A 27521-nucleotide genomic window follows, 5' to 3' on the forward strand; every position below is an offset into this window, starting at 1 on the left:
GAGAAGTGTACATTATAGTTATAGTTGAGGACTGTCTGTGTTTTTGAAGTTACTTAACTTTAAGCTACAGTATTTTAAAAAATATTTAAAGCTGAAATGAAAACATAAAAAGCAGCCTATATTAAAATTCAAACTAAGAAAGAAAAGGAGAAATTAAAAAAAACTATCTTATGCTTATTAATAGTACTTGTTTACTAATGCACTATTATAATATAAGAAATACAAAATATTTTGTAAAATATTAAAAAATTGCAAGCAGCTTTAGTCAGTAATAACTCCTGATTACTTCCTGGATGAGTTGCTTTATATATCAAATTTCTATACTATATTGACACCTGAGCAGCTCTGGACTTTTTTTGATAAAATTTTGGAAGTGCCATTGTCTTCTTCCCTGAGGGCTGAGAAGATATAACTGGCCCAAAGGCTGTCTTAGGTATTGTGCCTAAGGAAGGAGTACAATTCTTGGTCTCCTAGTTTCGAGGTTGGTGCCTTAACCACTGCACTAACATGCTTTAGTTGTGAAGATAGCACCTCTGTTATGATTTGGCAAGGAAGGAAAATTCGTAAAACTGTCATTACATAACAACTGGTTTAAAGTTATGAGCCGTTCTTCTATCCAAACTTTCTAATCGAAAGTTTTACACCAATTTTCAAAGTAGAATTTATCAAAAGAAATATTCATGGCTTATCAAAACTAAATCTATATTCTCATATGGCTCATAGATTAATCACCATTCTACTTTTATCGCTTTATTTAATTAATATAAGCTACACTTAAAACTCCTGTATTAGAGTTTTCATTGACCTTGAACTATTAGTTTTAAAAAATTTAACTATTTTTTTAAATACCGGTATTTACTTGAGAAAACACTGACTTTTAAAAATAGCCATATTTTCAAAGGATCATTTGTATTAAGCAACACTGCTATTAAAATACCTAAAATATCTAAAATTTGTTTGAAGAATTTAAAAAAAGATAAATACAGCATGTCTGGACTCACAGAACTAGGACTGGAATGCCGTCTGACTTTCGGAGATTCCTTCTCAGCTGATGAAGATTTGAAATTAATGCAGGCGTTGTTCTCTGAATGAACTCTTTTTACTTGATTATTTGGCTTCTCAAATGGGTCAAAAGTGCTTTGTGTCCTCTGAACTCTGACTTTTTTGTCTTCTGGAATTGTGTCCAAAGGTTTAATCACAGAATCCATTCCTTGGCAATTCCGTGTGGACATCTTTGTGACGCATATCTAAGAAAAGAGACAAAATGTTTTTAATGTTTATTTAATTAGCTAAAATGTTTTTATGGCAGGAAAAGAAAATATACTCCTACATTCCATAATTCTTTACAGGTAGTACTTGACTTAAGACCACTACTAAGCATCAAAATTCTGTTGCTAAGTGAGACATTTGTTAAGTGAGTTTTGCCCCATTTTACAACCTTTCTTGCCCCCATCAAGTGAATCACTGAGTTGTTTAATTAGTAAGATGGTTGTTAAGTGAATCTCCCTTCCTCATTGACTTTGCTTGTCAGATCATAAAACATAATCACATAATCTGAACACTACAACAATCATAAATATGAAACAATTGCCAAGCAATTTTGATCACGTCATGATCCAACATGTGGAGGTTGCAATGGTTGTAAGTGTGAAAAGCAGTCATGTAACCTTTTTTAATGCCATTGTGACTTTGAAGGATTCTATATAAGATAATTCTGAATTAAAGTGTTTATGCATTAATGACAGCAAGATTACTTAGAATTAAAAAATGGCTTCCAAAAAAGTAAACATATTGGAAAACTGGTAACCACAGGTCTAATAAACCATTTTAAATTTTATATGCAAATTTATATACTTTTTTTCTCTCCAATTTTTCTTTGTATTAAATGAATCCATAAGCTTAGGAAACATCAGGATTAACCATTGAGTTTTCTACAATTAAAAGTTAATAAAATACTATTATTTGAAAACTTCTAACTTCTAATTGTAGCACATATCACATTATAAGCGCAAAAAAATTTCATGTATTACTATTCAAAAAACCAGATAATCCAATATTTCAAAGTCAATAAAACACTTAAAAATCAACAATCTAATATTCTGCTCACTGTTTATGTGGATATAAATAGAATTGGACCAAGTTTCAGTGGGGAGCAAGTATTTGTGAGTATATCATACAAAACTACAATGAGCTGAAGACCATTTTTAATGTTAAAATCCTCCAACCCCATCTTGAGATATTTTTTTTAATAAAAAGCTTTCCTGTAATAAGCAAGAGACTTTCTAAAGTTACTTTCTATCATTCCATTCCTTACAATTTTTTAAATTGATTTTGTCACTTTACTCCATTTATAGTACTTAGAAAATTTTCTGAGAGCATCATTTTTAATACTTTACAGGAATGGAGTGGTCTAGTCAGACAATAATCTGTAAGAAATACCAATATGATCTTTCCAGATAACTGAATAAGGGCTCCTCATAAAACAAAAATGAAAAACTAGTCCAAAATTTTGGGTGGGTGGATGGCTGATAGATAATAATTTCACATGTAACAGCAAAATACATTAATAAAATTTTATGTCATATACAGGTAATCCTCGAGTTACGAATGTAATGGAGCCTGCCAATTACATTCATAACCCAAATTTTGGGGGGGTGAATCATATCAAATGAACATAATCACTCCCTACTTTCACCCATGCATTTGCTAATCAAATGTGCAGATCATGAGATATCTCAGAGTGGAAAGGCTATGGGGGACTTAGCTATGGAACAGGCCACCTGCTTAAGGCCACCCAAGACCTTCCCCAGCCCACTGAGTTATCTCATGCTCCCTTCCCTGGGGTACCCACAATTGCTCACCACCATCCCATCCTCCTGTGAAGGGTAACTTCCTTGTGAAGATCTAGCAAGCTATCTCCACTCCAGTTTCTCTGCATGGTTTCTTTGCCTATTTGCAGTCTCAGTAAAAAAAAAGTTTGCAAGTGGACCAGACTTTGGAGCAGCATAATTGCATTGCTTCAAGTCGTCTTGCAAATGTATTTAACGCCGAGACTGGAAGCTTCTGGAGACAATGATCTCACATGAGATCACTGCCCTCAGAAGCTTTCAATCTTAGCACAAAAAGTGTTTGCAAGCCAATGGGACTTGAAGCAATGTGATTTTGCTGCCCCAAAGGTTTGTTGGCTTGCAAACAGTCTTTGGCCAGATCAGTTGCCTGGCTCAGTTCGCTGAAAACAGAAACTTAAAGTACTGTAGTGCGAAATCACACAAGATGATCTCGTGTGATCTCACACTACAGTACTTTAGGCTTCTGTCCTCTACAAACAGAAGCCTGCAAAACCTTTTCCAAATCTCGTACAGTCCTTGGTTTGCTGAGAACAGAGCCCTACAGTACTATTGTACTAGATCACACAAGAACAGTAGCATGAGATCTCAAGCTATTGATCTCACATTACTTTAGGCCTCTATTGTCCATGAATGCACCAAAGTAGCAAAGGAACCAACGGTTCACTGGATTGTTGCAAGTTAAGTGAGTCTCCATAGGCCCAGTTCCTGTGGACCAGTGGGGGGGGGGGGAGAATAGGCAGGATGCATGTTGCAGTGCTTCTACAGACATTTGTAAGTATAAAGAACTGCCATGGTTCATGCCAACGTTCATAACTTCAGGACTGTGTCACAAGTACTTGGTGGTGGTGGTGAGTATTATATCATAACTTCAAACGGTCGCAAAGTGAACTATTGTAATTTAAAGTATGTATAGCCAAAGTATTAGAATCTTTAATAGATTAACTGTCCTGATATTAATGCAAATAATTGAGTTTATTTAATCCAACTGGATTGCACTAATTAATTATTGATGGAAATTTTGACCACTAACAATGGTTTGCAAAATTGTACTTATTAGTTCTTGTTGCAAGAAATATGTTTTACAAAATTATTACAAATTGGTTTAAATTACTTTAATAAAAATAAAAAAGTAAAATGCTTCAGAACTTTTCTTCCTTTAAAACCAAATTTGATTAATATTATGTAAAATTCTGATATCAAGTATACAAAGATGCTTTGCATGTCTTAAAACATGAGCTGGAGGGAAAATGAATTAGTATTCGTTGACAAATAGTAATACTTTTACTTTTTTGGCATATTAACAAAGTAATACATGAATAAAATTTACTTTGCTAGAAATACACTGTAATCTTTATTATTCTATCAGAAAATTTATAATTAAAGCAATATATTATCATTTTGTGGAATTCCTAAATTAGTTAGGCTTGTAAACCAAAAGTTCTCCAATAATTGGCAATTACACTTGAGCCATAGTATCACCAAAAGATGGACATGACTGAATGTATAACCTCATCATCATTTAAAAGTAATATAGTATTGAAACCCCATCAACCATTGTAAGAAGCAGTAAATACATACATTTTCATTTTAACATGGAAAATATCAATAAATATAATTAATGTAGACAAAAGCTCTTTTGGTTTCCTCCATAATTTTTAAATATTGAGAGGGGTCCCAAGGAAAAATTTGAGATATACTGCCTTAGGAGATATCCTCAACTTCAAAACCTTTACTATTAATGTATGAATTTATCTCAGCATTTTGGTCATTACCAAGTTGGAAAGCTATAGAAATTGATGCAGTAACTACAGAAACAGGGCAAGCAACAAACGAATCTGTAAAGTTCTATGTCAGCAAATATGGAGAATGACACATAGGTCAATAGAATGGAAGAGGTTAGTCTACATACAAACATTAAAGAAAATAGACTTAATAGAGTGTAGTACAATGACCTTAACCTAACAGGCTAGAAAAATAATTCTTAGCATCATACAACAAGAGGATATCCCAAGTGTTCAGAAGATATTATTGCTGATACACATTGAATAACTAAAGAAGCTAATTGAAAAAAATCCCAAGGATGTCAAAAAGAAATCAATATGTTTCATAAATTTAAAAAGCATTCATTGTGTCATTCAACTGTGGAAAATGGGAATCTCAGAACATCTTACTGTCCTCATTTGAAATCTATGCCACACACCAGGAAACCACACAGTGTGGGCAAACATGGTATAAAACACTGGTTCCAGGTTAACAAAGGAGTGAGAAAAAGCTGCATAACTGTTCCTTTTTTATTCTACATATATTCAGAATTTATCTTGAAGTAAATTGGATTGGAAAAAGATGAAAAGTTTTAAACTTAGAGAAATAAATATTAATAACTTGCACTGTGCATATGATACTACCCTGGAAGCTGAAAATTAAAAGGATCCCAATCCCCAATTCATGTAGTAGAAAAATGGGTCTAAATTTAATATTAAGATCAGCAAACTAATGACAATAAGTAGAGGAGCCAGCTTCATAATTGGCAATGAAGATATCACAATGATGGGTAGCCTCTGTCTTTTAGGATCAACCATCAATAGCAAAGGAACAGAAATACATCACACCACAGACTAACACTTGGTAAAGGAGAAATAAGGACGTGGAAAAGATATTCCAATGCTGTGATATGTATATACCTGCAAGCCATAGTATTCTTGTGACATTCTAAGGAAGTGAAATTTGGACAAGATAGGAAGACTATTGAAAATACCATGGACTGGCAAGAAATGAAGCTGGTGGGTCATCAAACAAATCAAACTAGAATTCTTCCTCAAGGTACAAATGACCAGACCCAAATTATCTCTCTTTGGATTCATTATGCAAAAACTTATTTTTCTGGAGAAAGCTTTAATACTGGGGAAATATGGAAAGAAATAAAAAGAAGAGGACAACCAGCAGCAAAATGGATAGACTCAGTTACAGTGGCAATAAGTATATCATTGCCACTGTAACTGAAAGAAGACATTTATCTTTGTGATTCCTAGGAATCAAAAACAACGTGGTGATACATAATCAAAAAAACAAACTCCATAATAGACTTTTAATTTTATGATTATTCAATTGTCTATGATAACACATGATTAATTCAACATGATTTTTAACTCATTTTCATTGGATACGTCAGAAGATGAATACGAAGGATTGGGTTTCAACCACTTTATGTTGGGAAAATAAAAATAGGAAAAATAAAATATTCACACAATAAATGTGACTTTTACAATTCACATTGTAAAATAAGTATTTAAAACGACAATTGTTCAACACATTCCACAAGAATCCCATATCTCTCTAGCTACAAATGTCATGTAATTTTGATTGTTTGGTTTTTTGGTAAGTTTCTGTTTGATTGTGGTGACCTAGTTGAATTAAAAAACACTAGACAGAATTATTCATATAGTTAACGAAGGACTTAATATGTTGTAAGCTACATCATCCAAGACTTGTTCTGCCAACTGGCCTTCAACAAAAAGAGCTTTTTAAAGTAGGCATCTGCTATCTAGGAGTCTTGAAATCTACTGACATTACCTGAGTCACTGTTGCTGTAGTTTAGTGAAACACAGGCAGTGAGTAATATGAGCAATAATACTGAAGCACAAGGAGGGAATACTTTCTGTGTACTATCAATTTTCTGATCTGCAGGAGGTCTAAAAAGCATTACATTCTCATTGTAGAGAACACAAGGAGCAAACTGTACAATCTGCTTTCCAACACAATTTTTAGCTGAATTTCAGCTGCATGAATGAACATTCCATCCTCATAGACACAGATGGAACCATTGGCTGAAAGCCTATACATATTTACACACAACATATAAATACTTCTTTTTGACAATGTTTCTGCAAATGAAATTTATTTCTGAAAGGCCTCATTTCCAAATGTCAAGAAGATGAAAGTACTAGTTTTATAACAGAACAATTTCAAGAGACTTAAGCCAAAAGTTGAGATTTCATTAACATTATATATCTAGCATTCTCATAATATATGAAGGCACACCCTTTTCCAAGTTATTTCCAGTACATTAAGCAAGTCTGTTTCCTATGTTCTAAAAGAAAAATATTAATAAGTTTAGCCTTGCCTCAAGAGACTCCATTTCTCAGAACCAATTTTGAAAGATGATCTAAAATTGAAACGAGGAAAAGGTCCTGTAAATTATGGCTTGCTTAAAATTACATCACATTTTGGAAAACATTATAGCCAGATGAGGTAAATCTTATTTGTATCTAATATAAACTATGACAACCGAAATAATGTTGCTATAAAAAACATTTGAATATATTTTGATTTCTCCAAAATATTTTTTTCTACTCTATGATATTTCAAATATTAATTTTAAATATAATATCATATAGATTGAATGTGCAGCCCTGATACAAACAAAAAATTGTTTGTGATTCAGAACCTAATTTTTTACTAATGCAGGTAGAATAGATTGCTCTTTCAACATATTTCTGAGTATAGGCTATTTTTCTTAGGTATCATCTTCCGTAGTATGGTGATTAATATGTCTGATTAGAACCAGATTTAGTCAGGTAAAAGTTCATCTCAGTGAGCGAAATTAGGCCTTCTCTCTCAGTTCAACCAATCTCATAAATTGTTGTTAGATAAATCTGGAAGAGAGGGGTATTACAAATACTACATTGTGGGCCTATAGGAAAGTAATATGATTTAAACATTACAAATAAATATAAAAATATTTTTAAGAAATTAATCTGAGATGAAAATATTCGTGATTTATTCTTTTTAGTTACAATGTGTTTAATCTCTACCTTTATAGTAACCCTTTCCCCATGCAATAAAGACAGATCAATATCACTCTACGAGATTTAATAAGTTTTGAGTCACTTTAATATAGCATTTCATATCATTTTTGGTTTGTTACTGCTGTTTAATATTTTCTTTTTTCTCATACTAACAGAGTCATTTGAAAAAGAGATTTTTCTTTGAGTTCTATGTTTTACTTATCAGGACATAGTAAAAATCATCTGGTCCTTTGCAGTTCTTAAAAGTAGGTAAATACAGCTTCAGATAAACAGCATGACATATTATACCATGTCATCATTTATTTTACCAGAAGAAAGCCAAAATGGAGAAGCCATATCTGAAAAATTAAATACATCTCATGATTCAATAGCTTGTAGAACCATCTTTACCAGTGAAGTAATTGTTTTCTATATGATTTTATCAGTTTCTCACATCTTTGTGGAGGAATTTTGGCCCACTATTCTTTATAACATTGCTTCAGTTCATCGAGGTTCATTGAGGTTTTTGTTCATTTGTTTAGGCACAACTCTCTTGAGGCCCCACTACAACATTTCAATCAGGTTGAGGTCTGGACCATTACAGCACCTTAATTGTTTTCCTTTTCAGCCATTCTATTGCAGATTTGCTGATGTGCTTCAGACAATTATTCTGTTGCATGACCCAATGTCGGCCGAATTTCAGCTGTCAGACAGATGGCCTCATATTTGATTCTAGAATATTAGAGAACTGCTAATGACCAGATGATTTTTGTTATGTTCTGATACAAAAAACCCTCACAGAACTCAAATAGGGTGAACTTTTTTTACTACATGACTGTAGCGTTCTACAGATGAAACTTGAAAAATTAGAACATCGTGCAAAAGTTCATTTATTTCAGTAATGCAACTTAAAAGGTGAAACTAATATATGAGATAGACTCGTTACATGCAAAGTAAGATAGTTCAAGCCATGATTTGTCATAATTGAGATGATTATGGCTTACAGCTCATGAAAACCCCAAATCCACAATCTCAGAAAATTAGAATATTACATGCAATCAATAAAACAAGGATTGTACATAGAACAATATTGGACCTCTGAAAAGTAGAAGCATGCATATGTAGTCAGTACTTGGTTTGGGCCCCTTTTGCAGCAATTACTGTCTCAACTGGCGTGGCATGGAAGCTATCAGCCTGTGGCACTGCTGAGGTGTTATGGAAGACCAGGATGCTTCAAAAGCGGCCTGCAGCTCTCTGCATTGTTCGGTCTCATGTCTCTCATCTTTCTCTTGGCAACACCCCATAGATTCTCTATGCGGTTCAGGTCAGGCGACTTTGCTAGCCAATCAAGCACAGTAATTCCATGGTCATTGAACCAGGGTTTGGTACTTTTGGCAGTGTGGGCAGGTGCTGGTAGATGAAGTCAGCATCCCCATAAAGCTCATCTGCGGAAGGATGCATGAAGTGTTCCAAAATCTCCCGGCAGATGGCTGCATTGACCCTGGACTTAATGAAGCACAGTGGACCAACACCAGCAGATGACATGGCTCCCCAAATCAACACAGACTGTGGAAACTTCATACTGGACTTCAGTCTTACAGTGTGTGCCTCTCCATTCTTCCTCCAGACTCTGGGTCCTTGGTTTCCAAATGAGATGCAAAAGTTGCTCTCATCAGAAAAGAGGACTTTGGACCATTGAGCAACAGACCAGTTCTGTTTTTCTTTGGCCCAGTTAAGATGCTTCTGACGTTATTTGTTGTTCAGGAGCATCTTAACAGCAGCTTGGCAAGAGGAATACGACATTTGAAGCCCATGTCCAGGATCCGTCTGTGTGTGGTGGCTCTTGATGCACTGACTCCAGCCTCAGTCTACTCCTTGTGAAAGTCCCCAACACTTTTGCATGGCCTTTTCCTGACAATCCTCTCCAGGCTGGGGTCATCCCTGCTGCTTGTGCACCTTTTTCTTCCACACAACTTTCTATTAATGTGCTTTGATACAGCACTTTGGGAACATCCAACTTCTTTTGCAATTACCTTTGAGGCTTTCCCTCCTTATGGAGGGTGTCAATGATGGTTTTCTGCACAACTGTCAGGACAGCAGTCTTTCCCATGATTGTGATTCCTACTGAACCAGACTGAGAGACCATTTAAAGGCTCAGGAACCCTTTGCAGGTGTTAGGGCTTAATTAGCTGATTAGAGTGGGACACTTTGAGCCTAGAATATTGAAACTTTTCACAATATTCTAATTTTCTGAGATTGTGGATTTGGGGTTTTCATGAGCTGTAAGGCATAATCATCTCAATTATGACAAATCATGGCTTGAACTAACTTGCTTTGCATGTAATGAGTCTATCTCATATATTAGGTTCACCATTTAAGTTGCATTACTGAAATAAATGAACTTTTGCATGATATTCTAATTTTTTGAGTTTCACCTATATTTTATTGAAGTCTTTTCCTCTTTTAAAAATAATTTTTGACATATGTAACTTATGCATATATGAGCAGCTTTGAACTTGGATATCCATCATAGAAAGTCAACAAACACTATCATTCTTTTGTAACAATTAAAAATAATTTTAATCATATAGCAGGTTATATGGGCTATACATATAGGCTATTTTAAAGATTGTTGATCTTATGGAATCTTCTAATTTAAAATGAATTTGTTTCTATCATATTTAGATATTTAGAATTGAATATTTAGAATTGAACATGGTATATGCAAAATAAAGAAAATTATGTATCAGGGTAATTGTTTAATTACATTGATGCATGAGAAAAGTATGCTATACCAGTGTTCCTTTCCAGCTTTGCAGACTGAGGGGGTGGGGAATGATTCTGTGTGAGTGGCAAGCAAGCACACAGCTCCATTTGTGTAAGCAGCTGGCATGTGCTCTCACTGCTCTCACAAATGGAGCTTCATGTATGTGTGTCTGCACTTGCAGCTCACACAAGTGGAGCTGCGCATGCACTCGCATGCCACTTCTGTGGCCAAGTTCTGAATGGACTATGGCCCAGTACTGGGCTGCGGTCCAAGGATTGGGGACCTCTGTACTATACCATACTACCAGGAAATATTTAGAGGGAATACAATTGAAAAATCAGAATAATATTTCAAAGTCTTCTTAATAGGTTTTTAACTGAAGAAGTCATATAAATATTAAACAGAAGAGATTACCACAACTCTGATGTCAGCAAATAGAAGGATTGGTCTGTCATACCCATTATTGGTCTCTCCACATGTCATCCTTAGTGAAGCATGCAAACCAGCACCTGCATTTCCTGCATCAGATGAGGAAAGAGCACATCCTTCTCCTTCTATCCTGGCCACTTTTTACAGAGGCATGATTGAGAGACGTTAACAAACCGCATCAGTGTTTGATTTGGTTGCAGCACTGCCTTAGATAGAAAATCCATTCAGAGACTGGTAAGGACAGCCGAGAAGATTATAGGAAGCTCACTTTCTGTCATTCAAGATACTGCTTAAAAGTGCTATGTGCTTAGAATTCAAACTGTTGTTGGAGACCCCACACACTCACTTCATCGCTGTTTCTGTTGCTCCTCTCTGGGAGGAGGTTTCAAAGTATTTCTAGCAGAACTACCAGATTCTTAACAGCTTTGATCCCTATGCCATTCATCTGGTAAACTTGCAAGATTTGTTTCTCTCGCCATGTTCTCTGTGTCATATAATATATGCGGGTACATGCATAATGTTTTTTTTTCTTGTCATATTTATGTTTATATTGAAGGTGGTGACCCTTTGAGAGCTGTATGCAACATAATTTCATTTTAATGTATGCTGATTAGTGTACATTCTAAGTGACAATAGTTATTCTACATGTAAGTCTACCAAACATACTCTAACAGCAGATATATAGACACAAATCTTAGTCCAGCCTTTCAGTTATAAGTATCATAATGATTGATCAATCATTAAAATTGCTTTTAAACTCCTAAATCTCCTAAACGTTTGTGACCGTGATAACATCAGTATTTAGTAATACTTTAGAAAATATTGTGGCAGAAAACATAATGAAAGTTGAGTGCTGCTGAATATCCAGATTTAGGGCTCTATTAGCATCAACAATATTGCATTTTGGACCAAATAAACTTTACAAATTGTCTTCAAAGTTAATGCCATTTAAAGACACACTGTAGCAATCTAATTTATAGGTCATATATAAGTTTTAATAATTCATAATCATAGGAATGGAATATTTACACAATTTGGTGGGTTTCCCCCTAGATATTAATATTAATAAAATAATTGTTCAATCATAAAGCCTACAGAGGCTCATGCAGCTAAATCAAGCACAAAGAAAAGTCATTATCATGTAAGTCTATCATTAAATTTAAAAAGTAATGCAAATAACTGTTGCTGTTATTGTTATGATCATTATGATTATGATTATAAACTTTATTGTCAGAGTACAACATACGTACAATGAGATTGGCTGAGTCTCCCTTTGTGCACACACACCCCCAACACAACCCACAGTGAGGACCTAACCCAGTCCCGATCTTATTACACTATGTGACCTTGTTGCACAATGTGCCAGCCCCACAAGTCTTTCATACTATGATGACATGAAGTTATTTTCCGTTCAGAAGTCTTGACAGCCAAAAGGTAGAAACTGTTCTTCAGCCTGTTTGTGCAGCTGGCTATGCTTCTATATCTCCTACCTGATGGTAGGAAATTGAAGATGTGAGTTGTCCCTGAGAATTTTCCTCACTCTTCTAAGGCAGCAATAATATAACCTAGTGGTATCAGGGAACAGCCCACGATGTTTTGTGCTATAATGTCTTTCTATCCATGGCTGTCAAGCCAGCATACCACACTGTAATGCAATGTGAGGATGCTTTCTATTGTGGACCAGTAAAAGGAGGTCGTCAGTCGTTGTTCCACTTTATTCTTTCGCAAGACCCTAAGGAAATGGAGCCTCTGTTGGGCCTTTCTGTCATATTGACATCTTATTTCATAAAGCAATAAAATATCACTTAGAACCTATATATAGCAAAAATAATTATTCCACTAAAAATTAATGTGATTAATTTCCATATAGAAAACTATTTTTTTTTCAATAAAATTATAAAATTTTGGTCAGCTAGGAGAAAAGAAGGCTGCTTTTGTCATTCTCATTTAAGAAAATATAAGCAATTTTAATGTTTAATTGTTGATTTTATTGCATGCTGCCCAGAGTCACCTATATGGGAGGCTATATAAATTGGATAACCAGGTAGCCAAGTAGGTAGGAGGTAGGTAGGTAGGCAGGCAGGCAGGCAGGAAGGATAGTCAGTCAGTTACACACACACACACACACATACGCACACACACTTATAATAAATGTCATAAGAATCTAACTGCTCTTACGTAAGCATAGCTGTTACACTTATGTACACACATATGGTGAGAATTGATATATCATGGGAGACTCTAGTTTCAATAGGATTTGTCATATAATCTGCTTAGGATAAAGAAAGGAACAATTTATTGTCTGCCATTTGAAAAAGACAATACATTATTACATAATTAAATTTACATATAAATTTGTCATGCTATTTCTGCTGGAAGTATTATCCACTGACTTCACAAATCCCTCAGATTCAAACTTTCTTCATGCTTAACATTCTAAATTTGAACTTGCAAAGAAAAAAATGAAAATATTGACAGATGTTTCTTAATACGTCTAAATGCTAGCAGAGCTGCTCTTACAAGCTCATGGAAACAATTAGATATCTAGATAATATTTAATTAAAATGAATTCTGTGACTTCTTTTTGCTACAATCCACTTGCCATTCTATTCATAAGCAATATACAATTTATATAATACACGTTCCAAATAATGACATTTAATCTTACTTTTAAACATATGACTTGACATTTTTAAATATTAAATATTCAAAATATTTATTCCTTAAATATTCCACTAATATCTAATATGCTGCTAATATTCCCATGCATCCATTTCAAATATTTTAGAACATTAATATAAAGCTTACGCAGAGGTTACAAACCAAACATTTCTGCTGACCTCACATCATTTGGCATTTCCTTCAAGGCTCATTTCAGTGTAGTACTGAAATTCACATTAAGGAAAGCCTCTAATATACTGAAGCTATTTATTCCATCTAGATCCAGCATGACACAGACTTGTTTGCAGTGATGAAAAAGTGATTGGTCACATCTTTCATCCATTTGTCCCAGAGGACACCAAGCATGTATGAACAAAATTATCTACAGTACCCTTTCTCCACTCTAATAAAACAGATTATGAAAGGAAGATAGTACCAAGATGCCCAGTTCTTTAAACACTGCTATCATTTTCACAAAGAAAAAGAGATGTCTTCCTTTAATCCCCAAGGGGTCTCAAGACAGAACAAAATCTCTTGGGTCATTTTGGACCAGTTGCAATGCTCATCTCACTTGATTTTAAGAATATAAAAGAAAACAGAAAGAAAACCAGGCATGCACACCAAATGAAATAGCACTTATATAGCAAATGATAGCCAGGGATTGATTTTGCTAAGATAACTCAAATTCAATTTATCCTGTTTTATAAACAAGCACATAGCCTTACCGTTTTGGTGGTAGAATTGTTCTTGTTAGATTCATCTGTAACTCCTTAACATTCCTCTAAGAACATTTCTGATTGCAATCAGGCCAGACTCATTCATAGCAACTGAATTCACATCTTTCTGCACTAGCAAGCTGAAATGGTACGGCTGAACTACGACTAAGAGAGGGGGAAATTATAAGCAGAAAAACAAAGAAATCCCTGAAGACAGAATATTCTCACCAGAACTGGAATGTAAAAGATGTCAACAATCATCAGGGAAAGAAATGCATCTGTCTAAATTTCATTCCCAGCTCATGGATATAGGAAAGAAGGTTTTGGGTTGTCCTTTTTCACATATATTGTGATGGACTTGCCTGTGGAGTTCCCAGGAAGACATTCTATTCAGGCTCTGCAGCAACACTGCAGCCAATACATATGCTGTTGATGGGGTAAAGCTCTGTGAATATTTTTGACTTAAGAATATTTAATTGACTCCACAGAAATGTTTCAATGGAAGAATAGGCTGCAAATGAAGTATGTACTATCATCACATTTATAAGATGCTGGAGCAATAAATTAAGATTATAACTAATTATAGTCAATTTGACTGTGTTCCTTGTATCAAAGAGAATGAAATCCAGAAAGTCACAGAGCAAAGGAAAAGCATGGCATTTTAGCATACAGTTATGTTTAAAAGAGAGAAAATTGTTGTCAAGCACAAAACCAATAAATAAAGAAACTAGTTGGAAAGAGTCACACAAGTGATCATATAATAAATGCAATATAATACCCTGTTTCTCCAACAATACAGCCTCCCCCAGTAGGAAGTTCCAGCATGTTTTATAGGCATGAAATGAAATTAAGCCCCTCCTCCCCCAAATTAAAGCCTATATTAAAACATGCGAAATGGGGGGGAAATGGCGGGGGGGCTTGCTGTTAGGAAGTACTTTTGTTGCACACCCGGATATGGTGCTGCCTGCATTGACCCTGATACAAAGTGCCCCACCAACTCCAAGGTCAACATCCAAGCTGTCGCTGCCCGCCTGCCCGAAGATGCAAGGGGGGGAATTAAGTCACCCCCCAAAAGACAGCCTAGCCATTTTTGGGGGGCTCAAAAAAAAATAAGGCCCGGCCTTATTATATGAGAAACACGGTAGTTCTCTTAATTATCATGTAATAAAATTTGGGATTATAAATTTTATTATATATAATAGCAATTTCCTAAAAGTAAAACATATGTTTTCTGGGATTCCAAATTGTCACCAAGAATGAACACCATATTAATTATGTATGAATTTAATTTCCTTTTATGATATATTTAACTCATTCTATTATTGGTTGCTTAGATGCACAGAAGTTTCTCTTTTATTCATCATAGATTTCTAAGCAGCTCTTAGAATAGCAAAGACTCTAAACAGGTTGATAAGATCCAAGAAGCAAAAGTGCTCAGAGTCAAGGGCACTGAAAATAATTCACTTAGTAAAGTATGGATATATTGATTAAATGTACCTAAACACACATTTTTACTTGAAATACTAGATTTCTAATCTGCCAAGAACAATTTTAGTGCACTTCAATCTAATTATCTTGGTGTGGTTTGGATTAAAAAAGAATGCATTGGGTATCTATGGAGATTTTCATCCAGGTCATGGTTGTTCCAAAGGTGCTTTTTCAAGAGGCAATTGGACATTCTTGTTTTTCTTTGAAAACATTTCACTTCTCATCCAAGAAGCTTCTTCAGCTCTGACTGGATGGTGCGGGATGGAAGGATTTATATTCCTGGCAGACAGTTGGTCATTTTGTATTCTTTTTAGAAAGCCGTTGAGGCCACTTGGAAGTTTATCTGTGTCCTCAGGGTCATCTGACTAGTGCAAGTGGGTGTGGAGCCTTCTTTGAAGTACTGAAAGGACTCTGTTGTAGATTGAAGATAGATGATATTGTATCCTCAACTCTCTAAAAGAATGCAAATGACCAGCTGTCTGCAAGGAATATAAATCCTTCCATTCCCACAATCCAATCAGCGCTGAAGAAGCTTCTTGGACAAGAAGCAAAGTTATCCCTATGGTTGGCTTAACATATTGACTTGAATCTCAATCCATTGAATTTCTTCATAAAATGGCTAGGTAGTCTTGCCTAGGATTTCAAACCCGCTTGTACTAATGCTATAACTATATTATACTGTCAAACGATACTGCTACTGTTTGGATTTGATGCAAATCTTGGGATTTGGAGACCATCTGGAAAGCAACAGGTTGAAGACAATTGAGAAGCACTCATATACAGTATCAGTAGCCAGCTTAAAGAACCATTGTTCATCAGGCAACTGACCACATTTTGAATTAGTAAAAACAATGAAGGGGCTATAACATGAAATTGTTATTCGTCAGTTCTAAAGAAGTCCCTTGGATGAGAAGCAAAATGTCTTCAAAAGAAAAAACAAGAAAGTCCAATTTGCCTCCTAAAAAAAGCACCTTTAGGACTAGCTACTGTTAATTTATTCATGACAGCCTTTGAAACACAGTGTTGGATTCTTGTACTGTTCACAGTTTGCTTGAGAAGAAATCAAGAAAACCAGCTATTGCAAGGAAGTTATGTGAAACCACATAAAATAAATGGGCTGGTCCAGCAAGGATCATAAAAAATCAAAAAGCAATCACAAATACTGGTATTTTATAAGACAAATTAATTCTAAGCATTAAAAATACATTTTGTATGTGTGCACAAAGAGTGTTCATTATTTTGTACATACTATACTTTATATATGCCCCAAATCACAGAAACGTAACTTTTATATATACTCTGAAATATGGCTCTTTTTTGACAACTAGCAAATTACTACACAAATGAACTGCTAGCATAGTTAAAATCATTGCTTTTAAAAATATTATCATGTATAAGATAGTAGTTTATACTAGTGGTTTTCCATGGAGCTGCTCCGAGCGTCCAGGTTGGGAGGTGCTTCAGTCTCGGCTCCTACAGGCTGAGCTTGAAATTGAGGAACGCCTCTCACCATCACGTGGTCCTCCGGCGTCCCAGTTTTTAGCTCAGCCTCGTGGCAGTCAGGCTGTTCGCTCCTTAGCTCCTTGGCTGATCGGTTTTTTTCTACTGATTCTATTGGACCCTCTCTTCACCAGCACAGGAAAATTGAGGTTTGCACTCTCAAGGGAGTACCCTGATACAGGGGGAGAGCTTTATCGCATATTTCAGGGGCAGAGGCTAGCGTTCCGAACGCCACCCCCCACCCCTCCTTCGCTTGTCGTTCCTTCGCCCCAGCGAAAACGCATCGTTCCTTACCTGCCTTGACTTTCTCTTCTCACTGTTTCCCCCACGAACGCCTTTAGCTCAGGGGAAACTGCTCCCCTGCCTCTTCCTTAATTAGGAGAGTTCCGCCGCTGGGTTAGCTCAGATTGTTTGCGGCCGCTATTTTGGGGCTCCGCATGGTGTCCGCCATTTTGAAGGTGGCCTCAGCATGGCGTCCGCCATTTTGAATGTGGCCTCACCACATGGCGTCCGCCATTTTGAATGTGGCTTCAGCCAGCGACGCCATCTTGGATGTGGCCTCACCACATGGTGTCCGCCATTTTGAATGTGGCTTCAGACAGCGACGCCATTTTGAATGTGGCTTCACCGCATGGCGTCCGCCATTTTGAATGTGGCTTCAGACAGCGACGCCATTTTGAATGTGGCTTTCTGGCCTACCTTTCTTCTCTGAGGCACTCTGTTACAGGCTGCAGGTAATTGAGACTCTAGGCAGCCCCTGGGACTACCTAGACTACTGCTCGTGTTTTCCCAGGCCTCTCAAGGCTTACAGAGCTTCAAGGGTCCGTTGGCTTCGCAGCCTACCCAGCAGGCGAGGTAGCAGCATAGCAATTCCCCACCCGGTCCGTCCGGTGAGGGTAGCTGCTTGGCGTTCACCTTTTGGCTGATTGACTTCATGGGCCAGGCCCTCAACTCGATAGCAGTTCACTAAAAAATTTTGATCAAAGGGGGCGTGAAACAGTTGCTAGGATTTCTGGCCTTCCGTAGGCCACATCCAGACGTGCCAACCGTCTAATACTAACCCAAAATTCCTCTTTTTGCTCCTTCAGATGGCAGACGACAAAACACCTCGTGGCCCTTCCTTGAAGGCCAAATCAAAGACTCATCACCTGCGTAAACAAACCCAGGAAGCCTCTAAAGCCTCCCAAGAGAGATGCCCTCAGGCGACACAGGGCACTTGAGAAGGAGATCGACAGGCGGTCCAGAGAGTTAGGCTCCGTGCCTCTGGCTCCTTCCGCCCCTACTCCCTCAACCTCCACCCAACCCCCTCCCCTCCTCCCCAGCACCCTCCTCTCACTCTCAGCCTAGACAGGCCCCTGAGGCCACATTTACTCCCACCGCTGCAGGTCTACGCCCAGAGGAGCCTCACCCACCTCCCGTGCTGGAAATCCCGGAGAATCTCAGGCAGTGGATGGAGTTGGCCATCCGACAAAGCTCCAGCATATAGCCGGCCCGGCTCCACGGCCCGCGACCTCTGAAGCGCAGGCACCTTCCGTTCGCTCATTCTCCGGATCCGAGGCCTCGCACGGGCAGGTAGCATCCCACGGGAATTTCCCCCTGTCTTTGGAGGAGGAGATAGAAACTCAGGAGCTCGGGGATCCTACCCAATTTGGGGAAGGCGAGGACCTAGACTTGGGGTCCATTTCTGGCAGTGAGCCCTTCTCGGGAGCAGACCCACTGGAGGGGGACATGTCGGAGGACGAGGGCCTCACTCCGGACCAACCCGCCTTCGTGGGCTTGTTCAAGCCGCACCTGTTTAGGTCCATTCTATTTAAGGCCAAGAATACCTCCGGCCTGACCTCCCCCACTCCTTCCCAACCAGCGGCTTCGGGAACCCTCGACTCCATCTTTTCCCAGCCCATGGTGGAGACTGATGTGGTCCCCGTCCCACCTATCTTCTCGGACATGGTCTCCAGGCAGCTAGCCTCCTCAGGGCCTCCCCCTCCCTCTGCCCAGGATAAACGTTTCTTCAATCTCGACCCGCAGTTCACTCTTTTGCTAGATCCCCCTGTGGGCAGGCCCATTGTAGGACTAGCTTCCGGTCTACCCCTAGCGACGCTCTCGAGGCCCTCAAGCCCGAGGACAAGCGAGCCGAGCTGGCCCTACGCCGCGCTCATCATTCCGACGCCTGGGCAGTCAGGGCATCCACTGCTGCTTCTTTCTTCATTAGGTCCTCGATTAAATGGCTCCAACAACTCAAACAACATGTCCCTGCGGCCAACCTCAGAGCCCAACAGGACATCGCCAAACTTATGGCCGCGGCTGAATTCTCGGCGGATGCCACCTTTCAAGCCGCCAAGTTCTCCACCAAGGCCATTTCCTCCCAAGTCACCGCCCGCCGCTTGCTCTGGCTCCGCTACTGGCAAGCGGATGTCAAAAACAAGGCCAAACTAGCCTCAGCCCCCATCTCTGGGGGGAAACTTTTTGGACCGGCCCTCGATCCCTTTCTGGCCGAGACTCGGAACAAACGCACGTACCTCCCCTCTCTTTTTCGGAGGCCCGACCCCAGAGGCTCCTCCCCCTCCCCTCGTCGAGGCTCCTTTCGTCCCTCCAGATTCTCCCAACCTCCCTACAGAACCCCCTCCTCGCAGGTCCGGTCAGACTCGTCTGACAGGTCCAGACGAGGTTCCTTCAAGGGCCTTTCCGGGATCCGGAAGCCGACCTTTCCGTCGATCTCGCTAGGGCAAACCTTCCCATAGGCGGCCGCCTCAAGCACTTTGCTCGCCAATGGGAGGCCATTACTACTGAAGCATGGGTCAGAGATACGGTTCGTCTCGGACTGGCACTCGAGTTCCACTCCTCCCCCGAATTCTTTATGTCTTCCCCCTTCCAGGAACCCTGCAAAACGGGCCCTCATGGAGGCCGCCATTCACCACCTCCTAGATATAAGGGCCATCCAGCCCGTTCCCTCCTCTGAGCGGGGCGAGGCTTCTACTCCCACCTGTTTGTAGTGCCCAAGAGTTCGGGGGTTGGAGGCGATCCTAGACCTTAAAAGACTAAACCGCTACATTGCCCCCCGCAAATTTAAGATGCACACTTTGCAGTCGATACTTATGGGTACCCGGCGAGGGGACTGGCTCTCCTCAATTGACCTTTCCGAGGCATACTTGCATATTGCTATTCGTCCCTCTCACTACAGGTTCCTACGCTTTGCCTATAATAGACAACATTTCCAGTACGTCGTGCTTCCCTTTGGTCTGTCCTCCGCTCCCAGGGTGTTCACGAAGGTTTTGGCGGCCCTTGCCGCTCACCTGCGTTCCTTCCCCGTCCGACTCCACTGTTATCTGGACGATATCCTCATCCTCTCATCTTCTAGAGCTCTCGCCCTAAGAGATACCAAACTCACCCTTAATACCCTGCAAAACCACGGGTTCATTATCAACTGGAGGAAAAGTCACCTTTCCCCCTCTACCCAACTTACTCACCTGGGGGCAGTGATTGACACCAACCGGGAACTAGTTTTCCTGTCCCCAGACAGGTGGCTTAGCATCCAACAATCAATTAAGGAGGTCAGGAGGGCAAGAACTGTTTCTCTCTTAGAATTGTCTAAGTTGCTGGGGAAGCTTATCTCATGCATATCTATCATTCCCTAGGCCCGTTTCCATTCCAGGTCTCTACAATGGTTTCTACTGCCGTATCAACGTTCCGGAAGGAGCAACTCGCGACTTCGGGTCAGAGTTCCTCCGAGAGTTCTTACGTCCCTCCTTCGGTGGACCAGGCCGGCCATAAACAAAGGTCATTACTTCAAAGAGCCCGACAGGCTATCCGTCACCACGGACGCGAGCCTACTCGGTTGGGGAGCTCACGTCCTCTCCACATCGTCACAGGGCAAATGGTCACCAACAGAGCAACTCTGCTCCATAAACTGGCTGGAGCTTCACGCCGTTCTCCTGGCGCTTCGCAGCTTCCTACCCCAGGTACGCGGTTGTCATATCCTGGTCCTCACGGACAACATCACCGCAAAGGTCCACATCAACAGGCAGGGGGCACTCAGTCAGCAAGTCTCATGAGAGAAGCCGAGCGCCTTTGCAGGTGGGCGGAATCAAATCTGGCCTCCATCAGGGCAGATCATATATCAGGAGCCCTCAACATTCAAGCGGACTGGCTCAGCAGAGCCACTATAGACCAAGCGGAATGGAGCCTACACCCTTCTCTCTTCAGGGAAGCAGCCTCCATCTTCGGGCCCCCTTGGTGGATCTCTTCGCTTCCCCTCTGAGAAGCCCAACTACCGAGGTTCATTTCAAGATACCCCTCTCCCGGGGCAGAGAACCACAATGCCCTCCGTTGCCCTTGGCCCCCAGGGCTCCTTTATGCATTCCCCCATCCATCATCCCCAGGGTGATCCACAAGTTGATCCTGGAGCAGGCAGAGATCCTTCTAGTAGCTCCCTACTGGCCCAGACGCCCTTGGTTTGCGGACCTCCGCAACCTCTCGGTGGCTCCTCCTGGAGGATTCCCCAGACAGGATCTCCCTGTCTCAGGGCCCTCTTCTTCATCCCAAACCCCAATGGCTCCAGCTAGCCGTTTGGAGGTTGAGCGGAACCGCCTAAGGGCTCAGAGAATTTCTAACCAGGCCATAGACACCATCCTGGCAGCCAGACGATCCTCGACCAACCGCATATACAATGCCACATGGGCCGCTTTTCATTCTTGGGCCCTCAAACTTCAAATTAATCCTCTTTCTCCTTCCATACCCCAAATCCTTGATTTCCTCCAGGGGGTCTCGACAAGGGTCTCTCTACCAATACCCTGAGACGCCAGGTTGCTGCCCTCGCAACTGTTGTTCCCTCAGACGCTGGGGAATCCATCTCCCATCACCCCCTTGTCAAGACCTTTCTTAGGGGAGCTTCCAATCTCCGCCCCCCAACCATACACCACTTTCCGACCTGGGACCTCAACAAGGTTCTGGTCGCCCTTACCAAGCCCCCTTTGAACCCATAAGGAGATTCCCTTACAACTCCTCACCTTCAAGACCGTCTTTCTCGTGGCCATCACATCCGCCCGTCGGATTTCGGAGTTGCGGCCCTTTCTATTAGACAGGATCTTTGTACTTTTCACTCTGACAGAGTCGTCCTCCGTCCCGACCCCACCTTCCTCCCTAAAGTAAACTCGGCATTTCACAGAAATCAGGAGCTCATACTTCCTGACTTTTGCCCCAATCCCTCTCACGAGAAGGAGAAACTGTGGCACTCTCTTGACGTAAGACGCTCCTTGAGGGTGTATATCACACGCACCCAGCCCTTTCGCAAGTCAGAGGCCTTATTTGTGTCCTTCCATCCTGCTTCTCTTGGTCACAAGGTGACGTCCTCAACTGTGGGCCGATGGATTAGGGCCGCTATTGCCAAATCCTACCAGGCTCATTCCACCAGAAGTGCGGCTACCTCAGCCGCATGGGCCACGCAAGCCTCCATACTAGACTTCTGTAGGGCTGCCACCTGGGCATCCCCTCTCCCTTTATCAAGCACTATAAGATTGATATATTTGCATCCGCTGAGGCTTCCTTTGGCAGGCGTGTCCTTCAGCGTGTTATCGAAGTTCCAGAAGAGGTTCCACCCCAGACGGGAACCCACCCGCAGGACTAGCCAAGCTCTGGTATGTCCCAACCTGGACGCTCGGAGCAGCTCCATGGAAAAGGGGCGTTGGTTCTTACCTGATACGCTTCTTTTCGTGGAGCTGCGGAGAGCGTCCAGCCCCACCCGTTAATCCGTCTGGTGGGGAACCTCGCTGGTCAGCCAAGCACATTAACGTTCTTTAGTTAGTATGAGTACAGGGCCTTCCTTTTCGTCTTCGCAAAACTGGGACGCCGGAGGACCACGTGATGGTGAGAGGCGTTCCTCAATTTCAAGCTCAGCCTGTAGGAGCCGAGACTGAAGCACCTCCCAACCTGGACGCTCTCCGCAGCTCCACGAAAAGAAGCGTATCAGGTAAGAACCAACGCCCCTTCTCAACCTGTGTACCACGGAGTCCTGGGGAGGCCTCAATGTTACAGTAGGTCTGGGAGTCTTGAAGAAATGTCATGATTTAAATCTTGAGTTAAGTCTGGGAGGTCAGTAGCCATGGTTCTTGTCCACAAAAGGTATTTAAAGGGGGATCATAGTGAAAAAAAGGTTAACAAGCACTGGTTTATTCTATAGAATTCCCAACTCTAAATGTATAAATATATTTGCTACATTCAAATATCATGTTGCTGATCTTTATTTTTCAAACTGTTATCTAGTTTTCTACTGATTTCATACAGAGTCTAAATCTAAAGCCCTCCGAGTTCACCATTTTAGCTACTGAAAGGATAAAAGCTAACTACAAATGAATAGAAACTTGACACAATAAAGAGGATTTATACCATAAGCCTCCAATATAGGCTGAATTCATTAGTGACATTTCTCAATTTTACACTTTTCACCTAAAACAAACATCAAAGTTTTAGTTTAAACACCAGCCACTGTCTAACCTTTTAAAAATTGATCAAACAGATCCAAACTTTTGATGCATCACTGCAGAAGACTTCTAGTTGCAAGGTTAGGATTATTCTTCTGATAAATAGAACATTTTCACAGGATAACCATTTTCACTGCAAAATGTCATTTATTTTTTGGGCTAAAATATTCAAGAGTTTAAAATCAAATTAATTATCAAGGTGCAAAACGTAAGGTAAAATTCATTTAAGGCATTAGTTTCTATGCAAACAAACTGTAATATTATTTTTAAAGTCATTTATATTTATAAACTAAGCAATACTAACAACTCTACAAATAGGCCAGTACCTTTTTCACATCAAAAGCAAGTGCCTAAGAAATTAGAAGTAGAATTTACTGCTTTATAAAATCCCTTCAATCATTTGTATTTCATTTTAGCATACCAATAAAAAGTAAAATATTAAATGCAACCTTCACAAGCAGGCAGGGTGGGCTAGCTTAGAATCTCCTTCATCAATTCATTGTTATTATTATGGTGTGTCACACATCCAAATGTTCAGAATGGATCTGGCATTTTTTTTTATTTAAAACAAATTTTATTAATTTTTAAAAACAATATACACAAACAAACAAAACGTAAAGTATAATAACATAGGACATCTTTTCTGAAAAGCAAATAAAACATCTTATTTAAAGACAGATGATTCCAAATTATCCCATTTCCATACAAGCACAGATTAATACGTATATTTATCATCTGTTCAACTTCATATCTTTTCCCAACTTTCTCCCTTTCCTTCTATTCAATTATATTTCTTTTGCCTTGAATTTTATATATTCATTGTATCCATTTGTCTTATACAATTTTGTTGTTCTCTTCCAACATTCTTCTAGCATTTTATTAATTCAAACATAGACAAACAAAACACAAAACATGAAAACATAAAATTTCTTTTTGGGGCTTACCCCGGGTTACATCTTTTTGTACAGACATAAATCAAATTCATGCTCACTTAATATACTATTTCATATCTTATTTAAAATTCTGTATTTTCTATATATTTTCTCTCTTCATTCACTCTCTTAATTCTATTTTATTCATTTCATCTCAATTTAGATAGTTATACTTGCATCTTTTGTCCGTTCTCTTTCAATTATCTATTTATCTTTTCTTTCTAATACAATATTTCTCCTGTAATCACTGATTGAAGTATGACAACTTTTTATCTTTCCCCTAAATTTAACACTTAAAATAATACATACTTTCCATACTGATTCTGCTTAGTACATTCTAAATATTATATTTTAGAATAATAAAACAAAAAAAAGAGTTTTAACTTTATAAGATAGTAAAAACAATATTCCATAAAAAGTTAAACTCTATTATTAAATCTTAAACATTTTTATACATTCCCTTTAATGCATTATTAACTCATATAATATTTTAGTTTTCTAACTCAATTTCAAATACTAATATCTACAATACAATCTTATATACTTTTGCAGAATCATTTTTTAAATTACAATTTACCCTTTGTCTCTGAAAAAAACCTGTTCTTTAACATTTTGTTTTAAACCTTTATGACTTCTCTTTCCTTTTTCCCTTCCTTTCTTATCAATTCTAGCCTTTTTGCCCCCCCCATCTCTCAAACTCCCCTCTCTTAATCTTCCCTCTCTGTTGTATCTCTCTTTTCTGTTGCTTTCTGACATTGTATCGATTTTTCATCTTATTTTTCCCTTTCTTGGTTGCTTTTTTAAGTTCTGAATTCTCCATTTTCTTTCAACCCTTTCTCTTTTCTTGCTGAAATAAGATTGTCTGTCCATTAAAGATGGCTTCTTCTCCTTCATCCCAGCCTTCTTGTTGTTGTATTTCTTGGTAGGTAGAAATCGCCATTTCTAAAAAGTGAAAAATAGATCCAGAAGAGCCCTTGCCTTCTTGTTCCTCTTCTTTTAGCTTTTGAAATTCCATTTGCAATTCCTCAACAGATAATGCCATTTTTTTTTCTTAAGAACAACCCAAATGTTGTTAATCTTGCAAGAAATAGTTCCCAAAAATTCCAAAGTCACAAAGCAATCCAAATCAAAACAAATTGTTTCATTTAGCACTTTCTTCTTTTTATATTTTTTCTTCCTGGGGTAGAGTTCAATTACACAGATCCAAAGTAATTTTTTAGAAGTCTTATTGCCTTTTATTTCTGGTCTTATAAACTCCAAGCAATCTCCTTCAGTACAATCTTAAAATAAGTTATTTACCTCTTCCCTCCCACTTATAGCAAAAAAGGTTTTAGTTGTTAATTCCAATGTTCAGAAATCTTTTTCCCTTGGCTTTAAATTTCAAGTTTAGTTACCTTCTGTGCCCAAGCAGGTTTTTCCGATTTCCATCAGCTATTTCCATGGGGAGGGAGAGTGAGAGAAAATAACTTTCCCTTTCAATTTTCTTCCACCGCTTTCCAGTCTTCTTAGGAAACAATGTATCATTCAATCAATTAAAATTCCAGGGTGTTTAAAAGTTTCTTGTTGTCCCGGTTCAGCCAAAAAACTTTCACTTTCTCCAACTTCCTCCTGCACAATCTTACCCGGCTGCAGGCTTCTTTGTGGCGGCCATTGCTGACTGCCGCTCCATCGCCTTGGGAAAAAGGACTTTAGCCGGCTGAGAAGGGGGTTTGCGATACCCCCAACCCCCTATCTGGATCTCCTGTATATTTGGTTGCCTCTATGGGGCAACCATATCCTCCAGATCCAGCTGGATTGGAGGCACTTTGGCGGCGAGCACAGCAGGAACCGCGCACAATCGTGGATTCCTGCCACCACCGAAGTCTTGCAAACCGGAAACTCCGATCTGACATTTTTGTCTGCCTATTGAGTCCTTCTCAATAGTCCTTCTAGGATCTGGAATAGACAGGTGTTGATATTTGGTAGTGGTACAGATATTGTCGCAGAATGAAGCTGCTTCAAGTAAAATTGTCTTTTGCAACTGATTGATGGTGAATTTGTCAATGCCAATGGTGTTAAAGTTCAATTTTTGAGGAATTGCACCCAAGGCATCTAATACAATTGGTACCACCGCTGCTTACTTTTGTGACAGTCATTCTATTTCTGTTTGAAGATCTTTGTAGTTTATTATCTTCTCCAATTCTTTTTCTTCTCTTATGTTGTCTTCAGGTATTGTCACATCCACAATGCAGACTTTTTTGTCTTTCTAACAATTGTTAAACTGGGGTGTTATGTGACAGGTACCTGTCTTTCTCTTTAATTCTGCTGTCTCTTTTGTTTTTCTCTTGTATTCTGCTGTCTTAAGTACTGCCACACCTACTATCCAGACTTTTCGGTCTTAATCTTATCAGTTATAACTTCAGCTGTGCTGTACATTAGTTGGTTAGTTTCTTGCAGTGAAGTGGTGCTTTTATTTGATGCAACACTGCTGGCATCTTTTAATGCTTACGCTTTCTGTTTCTTTAGAACAAGTTTCAACTTATTTTGTTATTTTTATGCTATTCTAAATGGTCAGTTATTATGGTTCATTGCACAGTCAGTCATATCTTCAGACTGGATTTGGGGTTTTTGTTTACCTATCAAGTCCTTTCCAAGATCTGGGATAGGCAGATCTGTATGTTTATTGGTGTTACAATATCATTGCAGGATGTAAACTGCTCTAAGTAAAGCTGTCTTTTGCAATTGACTGATGGTAATTTGGTCAATGCTGATAGTATTCAAGTGGTGCACCTGTTATTTTGGGATTGCACCCAAGGCACCTATTGCTATTGGAACTATCTTTGCTTTCTATTGCCACAATCATTCTATTTCTTCAGTTCTGCCAACTGCCCAACTAGTGAACACCAAAAAAGAAAGCATTCTCTTTGAATTTCCAAAAGTAAA

General features: G+C 39.3%; 1 protein-coding gene across 6 annotated transcripts in view; it reads right to left on the reverse strand.

Moving 5' to 3' along the window:
* The window catches only part of CDK14 (cyclin dependent kinase 14), a 249999-nt gene that overhangs the window by 179405 nt on the left and 43073 nt on the right, over positions 1-27521 (reverse strand). For 5 of the 6 annotated variants that reach the window (XR_015740368.1, XM_026716071.2, XM_087917907.1 and 2 more), the window contains exon 3: positions 1002-1247. Coding sequence is in view for 5 of the 6 variants with exons in the window: in XM_026716071.2 (XP_026571856.1) it covers positions 1002-1247 (246 nt within the window). In the remaining variant the exon portion in view is untranslated. Of the gene's footprint in view, positions 1-1001; positions 1248-14215; positions 14548-27521 lie in introns of those variants that run through there. The other variant, XM_087917909.1, reaches the window with a different exon arrangement.

This window comes from Pseudonaja textilis, chromosome Z (genome assembly GCF_049901715.1).
Source record: "Pseudonaja textilis isolate UNSWEBS1 chromosome Z, rPseTex1.2, whole genome shotgun sequence".
NCBI classification, from domain to species: Eukaryota; Metazoa; Chordata; class Lepidosauria; order Squamata; family Elapidae; genus Pseudonaja; species Pseudonaja textilis.